Consider the following 19381-nt stretch of genomic DNA (forward strand, 5'->3'; position numbering starts at 1 on the left):
TGCTACAAAAAATAGGGGTTCCTATTCAAAATTTCAAAGTTGCACCCCCTCTCACCCCCACGGCGTGATGGTGGGTGGTAGTTTTTGGTGTCATTCGATAGAACTTTAAAACGTAACACAAGTTTTTTATTGATTTTTTTATTTGTCAGTGTATTTCTCGAGATATCAAACCCTATTCATAATTTTTAAACTAAAACAAAACTAATTTTGTTTTTGGTATTTGAGACGTTGTTTATTAACAATTTGAAAAAAAGTTTCGTACAAAAGTCACTTATTTTTTGATGAAAAATAAAATCTGAAATAAAAAATAGGGGTTGCTATTTAAAATTTCAAATTTGCACCTTATTTCACCCCCAGGAGGTTGGGGTATGGGGTAGTTTTTAATGTCATTCGATAGATTTTTAAACATTCGTTTAAAAGTCTTACTTTAATTAAACGAAAAATAGTAACATTATTACCTTAGTCAGAATCAGTTTTTAATTTACTTGAATTTCTAGTTGATTATTTTGAGCCTTATTTTTTTTCTGTATCAGGCATACTAAGCTCTTTGTAGTTATCTTGGCAATTTAATTTGAAATAAATCTTGCCTTCAGTAGAATACTAGGTAAAATAGTAATTACTTTAAAATGCCACAAGAAAATAGCTTCAGAACAAAATGAAGGATTTTTATTATTTAGAATCGAAAAGGGAGTAAAGCAAAGGTAACCCAATAATTAAACAAACTTTAATGAAAAAATAAATAATTTTCAACCTTTTTATTAACACAGTGCTAAATATACAATTTACCAGTAAATTGGTACAAAAATAACAGTCAATATTGGTGCTAAGGCACTCACATTATATCTAAAAATTCTCTAGAAAAAAAAACACGATTGAACGCCCATTCGCCTCCGAATGCATGGTAACAAATAATACTAAAAAGCAGTTAAACAAATTTTGCAAAAAAAAGTTTTTTAATAAAAATTTTAAACCGATTAGGATATTTTTATATTTGAGGGAGCTTTCTTAGAGCAATTAATTAGAACAACATACAGCAATATGATAACTTTTATAAGAGGCTCTTTACAAACTTATCGTGGCCATTTGAGGCATAATGTATATAAAAATATTCCCAATCTATTAAACCATGAATTAAACAAGCACGACAAATATAATTTTAAACGTTTCTCTTAAATTGCACAAACACCTCCTATATTAGATAAAAATCTTTGTATTTCTGCAATAAAAAAGATAAATCGTGACCACATTTTAGCCAAATTTGACAGAAAAGTAAAGGAAACAATTAATTATTTGCCAATCCTACCAATCTTAGGAATTTTTCGAACTATAATGCATTTCTTAATGTTTGCCATTGATTAAGAAAAGCCGTATAAGTTGCAACGAATTAAATAAACTAAGAAAAGTCACAATAACAGTCAGATTAGAAAACCTACTTATTATATTTATTTTTCGAAACAAACTTGACTTAAACGAAAGGCAATGTTTTGTGAAAAATATATACCCAAAGTAATGCTATTAGTATCCAAACGTTTACTTTTATCATAGAAAAACTGTAACAATTCACTAATAATAATTAAATAAACTCTTAGTTATCTTAAATAAAAATATACAAAACTTATCAGGTAAATATTTATGTACACATTTGCTATAACTCTGTACAAAACAGACTAGAAATAAAACACCCCGCTAATATGTATTTTTAACATGTTTTTCTATGATACACCAACTATTAAATCATATAAAATATTCATTTTATAAAAGAACGATTCTTTTGTTTAACAACAGTTAATTTTGTACCACTTTTGATACATTTTTAAACATTGTCCAAGATCACAGAACAAAATATTTTTCCATAAGCTTATGGATCATTTTGCCAATTATACATTAATTCACAAAAACAAATTTTAATTAGTAAAATTAAAAGCTAAAGTATCAATTTTTTAAATTTTTACCCAAGAAAGCTTTTTCTTATGCTACATGAATTAAAAAGTTTTTATTTTCGGTGAAAATATTTGTTTTTTTCTGCAAACAGAGGGTAATTGTTTTTAGTTTACCACCACTATATTTAATTTTACCTAATGGAATGATAAAATAGGAATGTAGTCGATATATAACACATATTTAAAATATTGCAAGACACAGTTTTGTACCTTGTCATATCACAAAAATGTAAAAAAAAATCTGTAAAAAAACGACTAAATTTGGATGTGAAAGATTTTTTCGGATTTTTGCACAAATAGGTGATAATTTCAATAATATTAATTGGCATATTCTCCTTCTGAAATAGGTCAAGAACATTATTAAAAACATCAGATTTTTTCTAATTTCCTTGCTTGTTTGAAAAACGATTCATTTTAGAGCAAACTAGTAATGAAATGAAATGGCGACAATTATATTTTCTATAAGATACGGCTGATTAGCAAAATAGCAATAAATACAAAAAAGAGGGGGAAGCAGGCCTTTTCTTATTCAAAGTTTTTCAGCCACTTACATAAATTACACTTCATCTTCATAATTCGGCTAGAAAATCTTTATAACATAATAAAATAGTCCTCCAACTTTCATTAAAATCGATTTAACAGACATGGCATAATAATCTTGCAATCTAATTTTTTTTAAATTCAATTTTTTTAAAATTTTGCACAACAAAAACTAGACCATATAGAAGTTTGCCAATTTCTTTACTTATGAAAACGTACTAGGTTAAGTACGTTAACCTAGTTAACGTACTTTATGGAATTGAAATCGGATTATTTGGACGGTTTCAGGAATGTTTTAAAATTATAAACAATTTTTTAGCTTTTAAGCAAATAGATATCTCGGTAACTATTAGCTTAAATTAAATTCAGGATCCGGCGTTGGAATAGTTTTTCTTGTGATACATTAGGTCAAATTTGAGTGGCATTTGCGACGAAGTTATAAACAATACGATGATAATCTTTAAACCATAAAGGTACTTTTAGAAGGTCAGATCAGTTCTCTGTTCAGTGTCAGTTTCAGTCGAACTGTCAGTTATCTGTATCTGTACACACATAAAAAACTGCAAAATAAACTGAAACTGATACTGAGCTGTGGCTCAATGCGTATACTAAAAGTTATCGCATCAGTTGTCAGTTAAACTGATGTATAAACAAACTTGTCCGATCAGGTCTCAGTCATATAAAATTATCGATAGGTGTAGTGTGTACCTTAGGCCATGGCAAACCATGACTTTATTACTGAATTTATGATTTATTACTCTCATGTTGGTGTCTAGCTTTTTTATAATTGGTGTTACTAACTGCAACAATTCTAGATATGCATCCTCGCTTATTCTTAAATAGTTTTACCAATCAGAAGCTATAAAATGAAGTTCCTGTAATAAATTTAAATGCGAAAGTGTATTTCTTTTCAGGAGCTCATTTTTACTCCATCTACTTCTCATTTTTCGGGGTTTTTTTAGATCCAAGCACAACGCGACCGCACTTAGACTATCTTCATCGATTACTGAACTGTAAACTGATAACTGACAACTAAACTGAGCGTCTAACCACGTTTAACAACCAAACTGAACTGACACATTTCTGAAACTAAAACTGAACGGAGAACTGATCTAACCGTCTAAAAGTAGCTTTACCTTTTTCTTTCGGAGCTCTTTCTCGATAAAAATTTTCATATCATCAAGATATTTATAACACATATTATAATAATAAAGCCATCGGTACTGCCCGTGAAAAGTACCAAAACAATTAGGCTGAAGCAAATTTAATTTCAAATATCAAAATCGGTATACATGAAAAATATGTAAGGTCTTTATAAGTAAAAAAATGGCAAACTTCTATATGGTCTAGTTTTTGTTGTGCAATATTTTAAAAAAATTCAAATTCAAAAACAAAAATATGAAAATTATAAGAGACAAAGAACAAAAGTTAAAGAGAGTTAAGAAAGAGAAAAAGAAAAGTTGGGAAAAATTCGGGAAAAAAAGGGAAGAAAAATTATTTTATAGAACACTGAAAAACCTAAAAAGCAACAAAGAAACGAAACTGAAACAAATAATGAACAAGGAAGGAACAATAATAAACGACGATAAGACAATAATGGAAATATGGGGGGGGGGGAACATTTCCAGCTGATACTGAACGGAAATCAAGCGAATACAATGGAGAAGGAAAGCCACAACAAAAGAGTATCCATGAGAAACACGGAAAATCCAGGAACTATAGAAAAAGAAGAACTGGAAGAAGCAATAAGAAAGATAAAGATTGGAATAGCACCAGGAAGCGATGAAGTAGCACCAAAAATGATGAAATATATAGGAGTAAAAGCAAAAGAAAAATTGTTGTACATATTATAACCTAATATGGAAGAGAAAAGTAATACCCAGATAATGGATAAATGTAGTAATTATACCTATATAAAAGAAAGGAAACACAAGAGACTGTAAAAACTATAGAGGTATATCACTACTATATGTAGCAGCAAAAGTATACGAAACCATAATAGAAAGGAAAATCAGAAAAGAAATAGAACATAAATTAGAGGACGTACGAAGTGGATTCAGGAAAGGACACAACACACAAGACCATATATTCACCATGCAACAAGTAATAGAAAAAGCCTTAAAGGAAAATAGAGAAATATGTATATGCATGAAAACAATAAATACAGTAAGAATGTTAAATATACAGTCAGAAGCATTTGAAACAACTCAAAGAGTTAGACAAGGGCGAAGTCTCAGCCCAGTGCTATTCATAAATGTAACAGATGAGATAGTGAAAGAACGTAAGAAAACATTCAAGAAATACTGCATCGGTTGGAACAGAATGCAAATGATAAACGCTGAGATGTGTATATTTGCAGACGACATAGTATTAATTGCGGAAACTGCAGAAAAACTGAAATACAACTTATAGAAATGGAACCTAAAAGCCAGCCAATACAACTTAAACGTAAACAAAGAGAAGACTCAGATAATGAAAATTTCAAGGAAACAAGGGACGGAAGATCAAATAGAAGTAATGATAGACCAACAAAAATAATACAGACAAATTCATACAAATACTTAGGAACAGTAATCAACAACAAAGGAGACATCGAGGACGACCTTAACAACAGAAAAGAAAACACAGGAAAACTATTCCAAGCACTAAATAGAGGATTCCTTAATAACAAATAAATATTAACAAAGACTAAGATGACAATATACAAAACAATATATAGACCTACAGTGACATATGGAGCAGAAAATTGGATATTAAACAAATGACATCAGAGCAGAATTCAGGCAGCAGAGATGAAATACCTCAGAAGAACGATCGGAGTAAAAAGAACTGATAGAATCAGAAATGAAGAAATAAGAGAAAGACTCAAAATCAAACCGATACTCGACTCAATCAAGGAGAAAAAATTGGCATGGTTCGGACATCTAACCCGGATGGATAATAATAGACAAGTAAAAAGAGTGTGGGACGCCAAACCAATAGGGAAGAACAGAAGAGGAAGACCCCTTAAAGAATGGAACAGTGACATCTCGCAGATACTGCAGAGTAAAGGTAAGACTTGGCAGGAAGCAACACATATTGCATCCAATAGGAAGAAATGGAGAAAGTTCGATAAGAGCTAGGACACCTCAGAAGACTGTAAATTATTGTAATTTAATGAATTGTGTTATAAACGGCCCAACACCGAAAGGTACAAATGGGTCTACTGATTAAGTAAAGTAAAGTAATAAAGATTTTCTATATTATGAAGGTCTTAAGTATAATCTAAGTGGTTGAAATAAATTGAATAAGAAAAGTCTTGTTTCCCCCCCTTTATGTGTATTGAAATTAGAAAAAAAATCCATGTCTTTAGTAATTTCTAAATATTTTAATTTTTTATCAACGTTCATGACCTATTTGAGAAGGAGCATAAGTCAATTATTATTACTGAAGTTATCACCTAACTATTTCTGCAAAAATCTGAGTGCCACCTCTCACATCCGCCTCAAAACAGATCCGCCGTGGTTTAATATGTCTGCATATGCAATATGAAAAAATCAATGCAAGTAAAATTAACTGTTGGTAAACTACCATTTGTTATTAACAAAAAATAAAGGGATTGAAATAAGTTGTAGTTTTTTTTATAAGGCCAATATATAATTTAAGGCACAGCAGTCAAAATTTAAATACAACAGATTAAGTGTTTTTAATTAAGTGTAATTAATAGTACGCCACATATCAGGCTATTTTAGTATTTGAGTCGAAGTATCGTCTAACAACCGGCAAAACATTGAAAATGCATTAAAAACCATCGGAAAAGCGAGAAAGCCAAAGTTATAAGAACGTAAGTAAGCTAATTTAGGTCACTTCAACTTTTGATATCTAGTCAACGTACAACGCACAAGATGACACATACGTCTAATTTTCTATCTCTTTTCTAGTGCCTTTGTCGCTCTGTAGTGATTTTTCTAATTGTCACGTGTTATTAGTATTTGAAATGTCGGCTATATGTAAGCAAAATATTAACTGTCGGATAAGTGTTTAAATAAACGTAAAAGTGTTGGAAAATTATTAATAAAGAAAATAGTAGACCACTTTAGGTGATATCTAGAAAACGCTCACTGAAGTTACAAGCCACATATCCACAATTAGACCAGGGAAATAAACTTTTTTTCTTGACAATCGTCTGGCCAGGCAACCGACAGTTGTTTTGAGTAGTGTGGACCTCTATAACAAGAACATATATATATATGTTTCCTGCAGTCGATTTTTTGGACTTAATTATTTATTAACGAATTTTAATCAGAAAAAAGTGAAGCATTTGAAACAAATTTGAGAGTAAGAAAATTATAAGTCATATAAAAACCTTTAAAATGGCCTTTTTTAAATGTTACTATCCTTATTAGTTGCTTAGAAAATTGCAAAATGAGTCAAATTTTTTTTTTATATATTAATATTATTAACTTTTTTAAAAATAAACTTATAACTTTTTGCAACAATCTAAGTCAGAAACTTATATAGTTATAATAATTATATGGGTAGCTTCTGAAAGAAGATTTATTCTATTATTATTATTAAAGAAAATGGGGAAAAATAACTTGGCAAAAGCATGTCGATTTTTTGCTTATAAAATTAGAATAATTTTTTAACCATTGACTGCAAACAACTGATTTTTTCATGTTTAGATAGCCTGAATTTTTTTACAAATTTAAAAGAGAAATAGTTGACCTAGGATACTTTGGGACGAAGTTAATGCCTTTTTTTATAAATTGATAGCAGCTTTGTTTATAACAAAGAGACCTTATTAGGGTTATCTGAAAGAACATACTTAAAAGTTTCAATGTGAAAAATTCGAAAAGGATTGCATTTTAATGGAATCCTTCACAAAGCTTTATGTGGTCCTCAAAATTGGTCGGCTTTGAAACTAGTGATTTTATTTATTTTAGAAGATATTGTAGGAAACGTGGCGAGTAAATTGGAGTTTGTGATCGAAGTGTATTTAAGGTGATTAAGGAATATAAAACTAATCATTAGTATGCTGGACTGGATGATAGTGACATATTATCCAGGTCATCAAAATAATGTTTAAAAGTAGCCGAGATCTCAATCTGTGCCATATTTTCACGCCGAACTTAAAACGAATTATGAATCACTTTATATTTTTATTGAAAAAAACTAACCGTTTTGCAATATTTAAACTTTTTGGCATCGTACACTTCCCGTCATATAAAACTGGTACACTTGTTTTCCAATGTAAACCTGGGTTTAGACTGGATACAATGGTTCGTTAATAAATTCGTTGTTGCCATCACAGATAACGGAATTGCACTAAATCTAAATAAAACAAATAAAGTTCAAAAATGTATAAAGCTTTTAGATAGGTTTTATCATTAACAACAAAAAAACCGTATCTAATAAATTTAATAACCAGAGATAGGGTTGAGCATCCAAAATGTTTGAAGGATCTTTAAACCTAGATTATTCGCGCATCTCCATCTTATCGTCTTTATCTTGTGATGACATTGAGCGTAAATATAGGATCAAAGGTTAAAGAGCCCTAAAGTGTCTTACCATAAACTAATAGTTAATTTAGCGAAATCTGTAAAGCAACTAATTATTCGGTGAATGTATATTGGGTTATATACCTAATAACAAAATATACGAAATAAAAGCTAGCTAACAAATGATAAAACTGGAAAAATTAAAATGGGAAATCAAAAGTGTTGTTAAAAAAGTATGGACAAATGAGCTAAAACCGAGAGAATCCATACAAATAACTTGAGGTATCCAGTGGACCTTGTGATTTAACTGAAAATATTAAAAATTTACTTCAATTTTATTAACTAGTGTTAACTAGTGTTAACTAGTGCTATAACTAGTGAAAAGAACGGGGCTAAAAAAAATACTGGGAAAAGCAAGGCTAAAATAGCTTTGGCTGCTCAAACTGTTAACCTTGAAGGTAAGGTCAGCGGTAAAATACTTTACTTCAATTCCTAGATAGGATACATTGTAATCACACCAATTTCCAATTATTATGTATAAAAAAAATGTATTTGTATAAAAACTGATTTAAAATACGTATTTTATGTCTAGGCACAAGCAGGTAATAATTCTTTATCTATCAATCCCATTATCAGTGTTTTCAAATGGTGCATCGACAAAGATTAAATATAACACCGCTCACTGACAGTGTCTTAAAGATTAAACATTTAATACAAAGTGTGGAAAAAACGTAGAACGGTGTTTGTAAATACAAATTTCTAAAAAGGCATGACACTCTGTGAAGAAGGCCTCGGTAATACTGAACTGCACAAAACTGGCAAGTAAAAGATTAGGATTTACAAGATAGTTAATTATTAGGAAATTCACAACAGTTTGGTACGTCTTTATATCTACATACATACATACATACATATATATATATATATATATATATATATATATATATATATATATATATATATCCTATTTGGGTTTCTTGATTATATTGGCACGTTTCATTAACACCATCACACAGAAAATAAAAATATTAAACGTTTGTCCAGGAATTTGTATTTTTTAATGTAAAAAAATTGAGGTTATTAATTTCTATTCCATTTCTGATCCATTGATTAGTAGGTAGGTTTTAATACATATACAATATTTTTTTTTAATTACTTATTGAATAAAAATAATTTTGTTATATTATCACTCAATACTCAATAATTATTTCTACTTACAAAAATTGAATGTTTTCCCGAAATTTGAAGAAAACTAAAAATATCTCGGAAAATAATGAGTTTAGGTATAGGGAATGCTATATAAAAATGAAAGAGTATCATAAACATATTTCTAAACATTAAAATACAGGATGATCCATTTAAAAAATTGAGAAAAACGTGATTCCGTTTTGTAGTTCACCCTGTATAAAAATTTCAGTCAATGATTCTAATCAAACGTAATTTAGAAACAACAATTTATTGTTTAATAGTATTTTAGTAATAATATTTTAGTAATGGAAAGATAATACTGGATTGTATGTTTAATATACCACGTAGTTATTAATGACCCTGTAGAATTCCACATATTTTCCAAGTATGGAGACCTTATTGCCTTCTATCTTTTCTAAATGAGTTTTTTTAGATATCTTGTACCACAATAGAATTATCGACCGATGTGACGTCATTACAATGGAAAAAATTAAATGGACCATGCGGGTGAAGGTAATAATTTCCGAATCAAACCAATACAGACCGAACAAAACTTAGTAAATGTTTTAGCATACGAAGCGATTAATCAAAATGTGTCCAAAAGGTCGATTGCTGCAGAAACTGGCGTGTCTTCAACTACAGTTCACAGGATTTTGAAAAACCATCCTTATCAACCATTTAAACTGTATTTGGTTTATGAATTGCAACCAACCTAACCAATTGTATATGCATATTTTATTGATTATCGAAAAGCATTTGACTGCGTTAACCATCAAAAGATATACGAAATTCTGAGAACAACTAGAATTGACGAACAAGACTTGTGAATTATTTCAGAACTATATTGGAACCTAACGGCACCAATTGAAATAGAGCACACAACATCCGAATATATACGAATCCGACGAAAATGCGACAAGGTTGCGTCTTACCACCAGTATTATTTAATCTGTATTCGGAATCTATATTCAGAAAAGCATTAGATGAGGTTAAAGGTGGAATCAATATTAACGGAACCAGCATAGACAACATCAGGTACGCTAATGATACGGTCCTAATAGCAAGCAACGCACAAGAACTACAAAATATAATAAATGCGGTAGTTCGTCATATCGAAATGCTCAGTTTACATCTAAATGTTTCCAAAACTAAAATTCTAGTATTTTCAAAGATACCAACAAACTTACATTTCTACACCAAGGAATAAATAATAGAACAGGTAGCTTCCATAAAATATTCGGGAGCAAATATTAATAGCCAGTGTAACCCAAAAAAGAAATCCTGTCAAGAATCGAACAAGCGAGGAAAGCACTCATGAACATAAAAGCATTTTAAGATTAGACCTTAGTCTAGAACTTAGAATTCTAATGATCAGATGTTACGTTTTCTCTGTTTTGCTGTATGGCTGTGAAAGTTGGACAATGGATTCGGAAATAGAAAAAAGAATAGATGCCATTGAAATGTGTGTATACAGACGGATGCTGAGAATTCCATGGATATAAAAAGTTACTAATGATGAGGTACTTTAGCGCATAATCAAAGAGAGAAAAATACAATACTTGGGTTATGAATTGAGAGGAGAAAGATATGAATTACTCCAAATCATATTGAAAAGTAAAGTGCAGGGCAAAAGATCAGTTGAAAGACGCCAAAACTCGTGGCTGAAAGACCTGAGGAGACGGTTTGACCGCTGATCCACAGAAATATTTCGTGCAGCAGTTTACAAAGCTACAATTGCCATTTGGATCGCCGACCTTCGAAAGGAGACGAAGCAATAAGAATAAGTACCCTGATTACGTCAGAGATTATACATGCGGTATGTACACGTGAACTGCTTAGACGGTTTGACGCTTGTGTTGAAGCAGAAGGAGGTCATTTTGAACACCTTCTATAAAATTAATTCACATTTTAAATGTTATTGATTATGGTTTAAAATAAATTTTTCCATAGTAATGACGACACAGTCAGTCATATACATAGTCGTTTCTTGTTTTCATGGAACCGAAAGCTTTTCTTTTTTTACATATGTTGCAGTTCTGCTAGTACTCCTCGGATGGACCGGCATACCGATCGTAACGAAACTACAGCTTAGATATTTTTAAATTTTTATTTCATTTCAATTTTGAATCAACTTGTTTAATATTTTTATTATACCATATGGTGACGTTCGTCTCGCAGCAAATTGTTATAAATTTTTAAACAATTATTAGCATATACTTAACTTGAACGGTTCATTACAGAAGCAAAAAAAATCATTAATGACATAACAACCTTATAACTTTCGGTACAGAGGTAATCTGCAATACATAACTGATTGTCGCATTAACCATTCTCGCTGATAGTAGAGCGTAGCACTAAAGAAAAGTTGTTGCCATATATTTCAGAAGAACATCGTGGATATTACAAACGTGTGATTCGTGAAAACTAACGAAACAAAAATGCTACAATACCGCAAAATCGTCAACGAAAATAGTAATATCTAGTCAAAACATTTTTTTAAATTATTTTAACAATAATCTTAATCTGTTACTGCATTTGTGAATTAATGAATGATTTTTTTGTAGTTAATTTTTTATTTCGGTAAATAATCTATTCCTTTTGGTACTTGGTAATAAAAGAAGAAGGTGTCATGTAGATTAGTGTTAAAAAAGGGGAAACTAATAGTAATAAAAGACTTCATATATATCAAAAAACTTAATACGTATGTCTTATAATATGATAGTTCGCATGTTTTTGATAAAAAAATCATTCACTAAAATTTGATTATTTATTTTAAAAATTAATTTTTGTAACTTAACCCCTTTTTCTATTTGGCCCTTCAATTCAGGTTACGTGTGGCGTAATATCAAACTGAAAACTGAATCATTTAACAGTTTCTCGCGACTTTTTGACACGTTTTTAATAAAATTTCTACGGGCTTATATCAACGAAAGGAAACGCAATAATGAAATCTAAAAAAAAAGAGAAGTGGCGAAATATGTTTATTGGTTTTAAATTAATACCATATTCGTCGTTTTATCCACATTGACTTCCAGCGACATCATATCTTTCCAAGCCCGAAAATTACTCGTCCATTACTCGATACTTTTATCTGATTCCAAGGCAAGTAATGTTATAACTAATTCATAATTATACAATTTGTAATATTTTATGAACAATTCAAGTTACGCAAATACTTTCGTATGTTTTTTTATATAAAGATCTCTGTATATCAACATTTTAAAATTTTATTACACACTTCCATAAAACATTTTTTAGACTTTAGATTCCCAACATAAATTGTACTCGATTTAGTGGAATTTTCATAGCTGCGATTTACTAAAAAAATATATATATTTGACCAGTATACAAATCAGGATATTTTACTTTTTGAGACACTCTTAGAATAAATAAATAATAACAATAATTGGTTTTGGCAATTCTTATTAAACTAAAAATGAATCCGGCATTTTCCATATATTATTAATATCCTTTAAACAATCTCCCGATGAATTCAATGAAAAGTAATGATAGATGACAGGTAATACTTTTCAAGATATCCTACTGTCAAGTTGACGGTATAACAAATGACGTTATAACAAAAGAAAAATGTTTTGTTTGAAAAACTACAAAGAAAATTGTTTAAGCAGTTCTAGGTTCTAAGCAAGGGGGAAATACTTAAATTTAAGGATTGAAGATTCAAATATCACTTGTAATTGAGGTTATACCTTCAATTTTGTTTATTGTTTTCAGGTTTATTGAATTCAGGAATTTTTTTTGTATTTTGGAAATAATGTCTTAGATCTCTGGCGTAGATAATGACGTGCATCGGGATTTATACTGTACCAACTGTACAAATAATATTAGAACAAACATATCAAAGCCGGAAAAGATAGTTCAATAGCGCAAAAATTATAAAAGGTCTGTGCGTGAACGTTGAAGGAAGCAGAGAAGGAAACGAACAATAAATGTGAAACTTGTGTTCAGACACGAGAATGACGTAAAATCAATGAAATTAAGAGAAACGTAAGTAACAAATCTTAAAAATACGAGTAAACAAACAAGAAGGAAGTATGTCACATTTATGGATATAAAGGCAGCATTTAACACAGCCGAAAAATTCAAAGTAACCAGTAAACTTCCACAAAACAAGTAAAGCAAATTACATAAAAAAATACCAATTCTGTCATACCAACTGGCCATTATAAACTCAAAAATAAAATATCCCCATTTACACAAATCTCCGGTATTTAACTTAAATCTTATGTGTCTATTTACTTAGTTTTTAATATCATAGGAACATTCAAACAATTTGTACAAAAAAATTAAACATAATAGTATTATCTGCACCAAACATTAATAAATGCCATTGTTACAGAACAGAACTGAAAGATATTGTTTGTTAAAATTGTACAATTAACTTTTTTTCATTAAATACAATGAGATATCTTTCAAAAATCTATTTCAAAAGAAGTTTCAGAAGAAGAAAAATTAATACAAGATGGTTTTAAGAAGAATATGTACTTCACAAGGTACTGTAATATCTACGAAACAACGATATTCTTAGAAACACAATAAAAAAGAAATCTCTAAAATTCTTTGGGGCTCCAGGGAGGAACCAAATACAGTACGGTCGCGTTAATCCGAACCCAAGGTCGTCCGAACGACGCGGTAGTTCGAAGACGACTCCCCCCTGCCTCCACGATTGAATCGACATGAACCAACATGACGCACATCGGTTTTTACTTTGCTTGCCCACCTACATATTATTTAGTTCTGTTAGTGCTTTCGGATCACGATGGCTCACTACACACACTCACAACTTACTACAGTTTCATTTCAAAACAGTTCGGTATTGACAAATTTACCATTACGGACATTAAGAAGAACAAAGAAACGATTGAAAAGTTCGTCAGCGAAACGGAAAGCGGTCCAGCGAAGAAGAACACCATCAAACCCCCCGAATATCCAATAGTAGAAAGTGCGTTGTTCATGTGGTTCCTACAACAGAGGAGAAAGCATGTTTCGGTGAATGGTAAAATGTGTGAAAAAGCCCGTCATTTCCATCGTGAAATGTCACCAAATCACCAAGCTTCTAGCGTATGTAAGGGTTGGTTGGACAACTTCAAACGACGTCATGGAGTTAGACATCTCAAAATTACTGGTGACAAACTTTCGAGTAATGTCGACGGCATCGAACCCTTCCGAATTGCATTTGAAGAACTTGTGATTAAAAACAATTTGACACCTGAGCAAATTTACAGTACAGATGAAAGTGGGTATTTTAGCGCTTGTTACCAGACCACACATTGGTATCATCTCAAGAAAAGAACGCCTCTGGTCGAAAAATTATGAAAGAAAGAATCGCCTTTATGCCTTGTGTAAATACCCGTATGGTATCGAGGGCAAAAAGTGCATGTGACAAGACATTTGTTTTTGGATTGGTTCAGAACTGAATTCGTCCCTGATGTTCGTCGTTATCTCGCATGATACACAGATATGAGTCAACCAATGGAACAGAAACTGCGCTATCGAAAAGCTTTACTCTCCAACATTCTTGCTGACGAGCTAAGTGGAACTGATCTGGTAGTGGCTTTGAAGAAAGTTAATCTTAAGGACGTCGTTTTCAACTTTGCTAATTGTTGGTCATCTATTTCACAACGTTTGATTCAACTTTCTTGGAAAAACTTGAGCCCAAACTTAGTGGCTGATGACGAATCTTCATCTAACGAAAAAGACATAATTTTAAGCTCCCTTGTCGCTCAGCTGGCTCAAGACAACACGACAATAATTACTGAATCTGAGGTTCGAGAATAGGTAGGTGGCTATGACAAAGAAATTGACACCCAAGAAATGCTCACGGATGAAGAAATTGTAAGGGCCATTCAAAATGAAGAACTGAAGAGGAGGATGTCGATGATGAACCACCTGCTTCAAAAACTTCTGCTGCTGAAGCTGTGAAAGCCCTGAACACGGTCATCAGTTAGACAGAAGACAATTTCAACAGCAGCGAGGAGATCATGATGCTGAGGCGTATAAAAGACAGAGCGTTTAATCAGCACGTCGAGACTGGCGTCCAGAAAATAATTACAGATTTTTTTACCGCTCCCCATTGAAGTTTATATAGACAATATGTATTTATTAAATATATTGTATATATATTTGTATAACATAATATTTTATTAATGTACATAAGGCATTTTCACTCATTTTCATTGTGTTTTTGCAGTTTTTCTTCTCCCAATAAAAAAGCCATAGGTAATATCCGAACGATTTCATCATCCGAACAACCCGTTTCCCCGATTCCGTTCGGATTAACGCGACCGTACTATAAATGAAATCAAATAATAAACTAATCAGCAAAAAAATTCTGCTGTGAATGAAAAATCGTCATAAATCCTACATTTGACAAACTAAGAAGAGTACTAGTTTAAAAAGGCAAGAACATACAGTTTTCAATAAAATTGTCACCAGATCCGCATTAGCGTAATATATTGAAGCCAAATTAGCTTTAAAAAAACTCAAATGGGACAGAACAAAACAAATACTATCAAAGGATCATTTGAACGAGCAATTAGACATCGAAGAAGAAAGAAGAGCAATTTTACAAGAATTTTACGGTACAAATAAGTACGATTTTTTATAGATATCTCTTATTTGAGGTAGTGTTTGTGTATATAAAGATTTAGTACTTAATATATATGTACCTAACCTACATAAAAATGTTTAGTATATAAGAATTAACATAAAATACCTTTCAGTTCATTCAATACAACTTTATCCAAAAGAAACCAAACAATAAATTATATCTACTATAACATTAAAAAAAACCTATACATATAAAACAAACAACAACTATTACTTTGGTACTTTGGTCCCTGTATCACTATTAAAAGAAAAACACAAAAGATTAAAGGGCGTATTTCTTATTTTTTTCATCGAGTAAACCTAGATCTAGCCTTTCTAACCTAACAAACGGCAAAGGCATTTCCGGTTTTCTCTTAATAATAAGTTTAGGTACGACTCCAGCCAAACAGTTCGATTGAACTACTGAGTAATCCCCACTGCACTTCGATTTATCCCGCAAATCGGTCTCCGACTCGCTATCGGAGTGCGTGTAGAGGTTTCGAAAGCGACTTTTCTTCTTTTCTGATACCTACAAAAGATATAAATTTTTTATTAGACAAAAACACTAAAATGTTCAGAGGAAGTGTCTATATTTGAGAAAAATGCCATAAGCTGTTTCGGTAATTATTTAAATATAGAAAATATGAATTTTTCTTGTTTTTAAATTATCCAACATTTCATGAATAGATTATCTACCTATATAAAACGCTTTGATGACAGGTCACACCGTTTGTCCAGTAAACTAACGATGCCATCTAGGAAAGAAAAATGAACTACCACCATTTGACATTGCAATCATATTTTGTTCTTGAAACGATACGTTTAATTAATCATACTGTATTAATTACATATTAATATGATTCATAATTGATTTTAATAATATTTTTAAGCTAGAATTTAATACAAAATAATTTAAAGCTTTATGTTAGTTTAGATATAAAATCCTAACGACATCTAAACAAAGAAATCTGAACTACTGACATTCCAACCTATGAGTCAATCATATTTTTTTTAATCTGAAATTAATAAACTGACAGATAAAATAAATTAAAATTATCTGACATATCAAATATAAAATATTTATTTGCCAAATAAATTACTGAATAAAGTTATCTGGAAAATAAATTGTGTTTATTGTAGTTCGTTATTATGTTGTAGGTTATTGCGAAATTAAAAATATAACCTAAATATTGCTGTTTAGTGTGAGTTAGAGACATGAATATTAAAAGATTTAATGATATCAGCCATTTTATTAACATAAAGTCTAACGCTGATGATCCAGTGGTTTTGATCCTTGATAGTCATTACTCCCATACAAAAAATTTGGAGGTAACTTTAGCGCGAGAAAACTATATACACATAATTTGCCTTCCACCGCATTCGACACATAAAATACATCCATTAGATGTGGCATTTATGTCGCCGTTCAAAACTTATTACACGCAGTAGATCATAAACTGGTTTAGACTTAATTCAGGACGTGTTGTAATAGGCTATCAAGTGGGGGAACTTTTTGGAAACGCTTATATAAAAGCAGCGACCATGGATACAACAGTTAAATGGTTTAAGAAAACTGGTATGTTTCCCCCAACAGAAACGTATTCACAGAATGTGGTTTTGTCGCAGAAATGCAAGAAACAGTTGAAGAAAGAGTAGAACAAACAGTTAATAAAGAGACAGTGAAAAAGGACACAGTCAATGAAGAAATAATAGGAGATGAAGGAGAAGCAGTAAAGGAAAAACAATTTTATGAGAATGCACCAGAAGAAAAAACCCCTGAAAAACATATTACTCCAGCAAATTTGATGCCTGTCCCAACAGCTTCTAAAAATATCCTAAAAAAAGAGTACACGGAGTGACAAGCTATTGTAACAAGCACTTCATACAAAGATGAATTAGAGAGCAACATTGAAAAAAGGAAATTACCTTCAACTTCTAGCGTTAAAAGAAAGGTAAATAATTCAAAAACAAATAAACAAAAAAACTAAACCTGCCCAACAAAAAAAAGAAATTTTCAGTAGCCAAAGAAAAACCAATTCAATATAACACAATATCCAGCAGTCCTTCATCTTTAGATTCGGCTCCTGCAGTAGAGTATCAAGATTTAGATGTATATGACCTGGTAGAAAACTTTGAAGAAGATGCCGTTTGTATTTTTTGCGAAACTACATATTCTAAAGATGTCAGAGGCAAACAATGGATGAAGTGTCAGGGCTGTTGTAAATAGGCTCAAATATATTTATTGTGTGTTATTCTTAGGTAACTAGATTTTTAATAGATTTAAAAAAAATACCATTTTGTTAAATGTATTTTTATATGCCATTTTCATAAATAAATAGTTTTAATCTCAAAAAAACCCAAAATAATTAAATTTATTTTGAAATTTTACATTGTAAATGGTACCCCATACGAGCCCCTTCCCATATCAGTTTGCCTACCTATGGAATTTACAGGTTAAGTCGATTACCATAAACAAAATATACTCTGCATGTTTTTATAAGTTCACATATTAATTAACATGGCATTTTTATTAATATTTATTAAAAACATACCCTTATGGTTTTTTATTTATTTTAAACAATAAAAAAAATTTCACTTATGCCTTCACTTAAGTCAACGTACGTTGATTTTTTCATAAATTACGTTAAATTCAGAGGTAGCTATGGAAAAATGACATCAAAAAAATAATATTGTCAGTTAATGTCAAATGTATTTTGTAGTATTGTAAAGCTTTTTGCCGTTTGTAGATTGTACAATGGGATGAGGTAAAGTTATCGATAAGAAATTTTGTTCTATCATTATTAGATTTTTTAATTCTGGAAAATCCAATTCGGAAATCGCGAATATGTAGCAATTGTTACGCTACGGTGTAAGAAATACAGTCGAAAGATACAAAACTACAGGTTCGGTCGTCAGAAAAACCTAAAAATGTACGAAAAAGTAAAATAATCGAAGCAGATCGAAGGGCATTAAGACGCATTATAGTGAAAAATCGGCGAGAAAATTATATGGAGTTAAGCGTTTTATGGAGTGACGTTATTGGAAGACACGTTTCTAGCTCAACATGTCACCGAGAGGCCCACAAATTAGGATTTTGTACTTACGAAGTAAGTTTTATAGCTGAAAAAATGATTACTAATTGATTTTAATAAATTTCATTTTATTTCAGGCTTGGGAAAAGCCATTTTTAACGTTACAGCAAAAGCAAAACAGACTAAGATGGTCAAAAGAGCAGAAAAATTTGACTCAGTTGGAATGGGATTCAATACAATAGTTTAATGAGTCCAGATTTGAAGTGTGTGTTGGAGACAGTACAAGTTACGTCTTTCGCAGGAAAAATGAAGCTTTCCATCCAGACTGTCTAAAGAGAAAAGTCAAATTTCCTGCATCTCTCATGATCTGGGGCAGCATGTCGTCTAAAGGTGTGGGAAAGTTACATTTTATCGATGGGATTGTAAACACGGACAAATATGTGAATATTTTAAAAGAATTTCTTTTATCAATTACAGACCATTGCATACCACTTCTGGAATGGGTTTCTAACAGTCCCGACTTGTCGATAAAGATGGCACGAAATGAAAAAAGCTTTGAGAAAACATCCTACCAGGTCCGTCAACGAATTGAAGG

The 19381-nt window shown here is 31.1% G+C and overlaps 1 protein-coding gene across 3 annotated transcripts in view; it reads right to left on the minus strand.

Moving 5' to 3' along the window:
- Window positions 1-740: 740 nt before the first annotated feature.
- The window catches only part of LOC140436325 (uncharacterized), a 95094-nt gene continuing 76453 nt past the window's right edge, over window positions 741-19381 (minus strand). For all 3 annotated transcript variants that reach the window (XM_072525041.1, XM_072525042.1, XM_072525040.1), the window contains one exon: window positions 741-16283. In XM_072525041.1, the coding sequence (XP_072381142.1) occupies window positions 16038-16283 (246 nt within the window). In that variant the 3' untranslated portion in view covers window positions 741-16037. The remainder of the gene's footprint in view (window positions 16284-19381) is intronic.

This window comes from Diabrotica undecimpunctata, chromosome 3, assembly GCF_040954645.1.
Source record: "Diabrotica undecimpunctata isolate CICGRU chromosome 3, icDiaUnde3, whole genome shotgun sequence".
Lineage (NCBI taxonomy): Eukaryota > Metazoa > Arthropoda > Insecta > Coleoptera > Chrysomelidae > Diabrotica > Diabrotica undecimpunctata.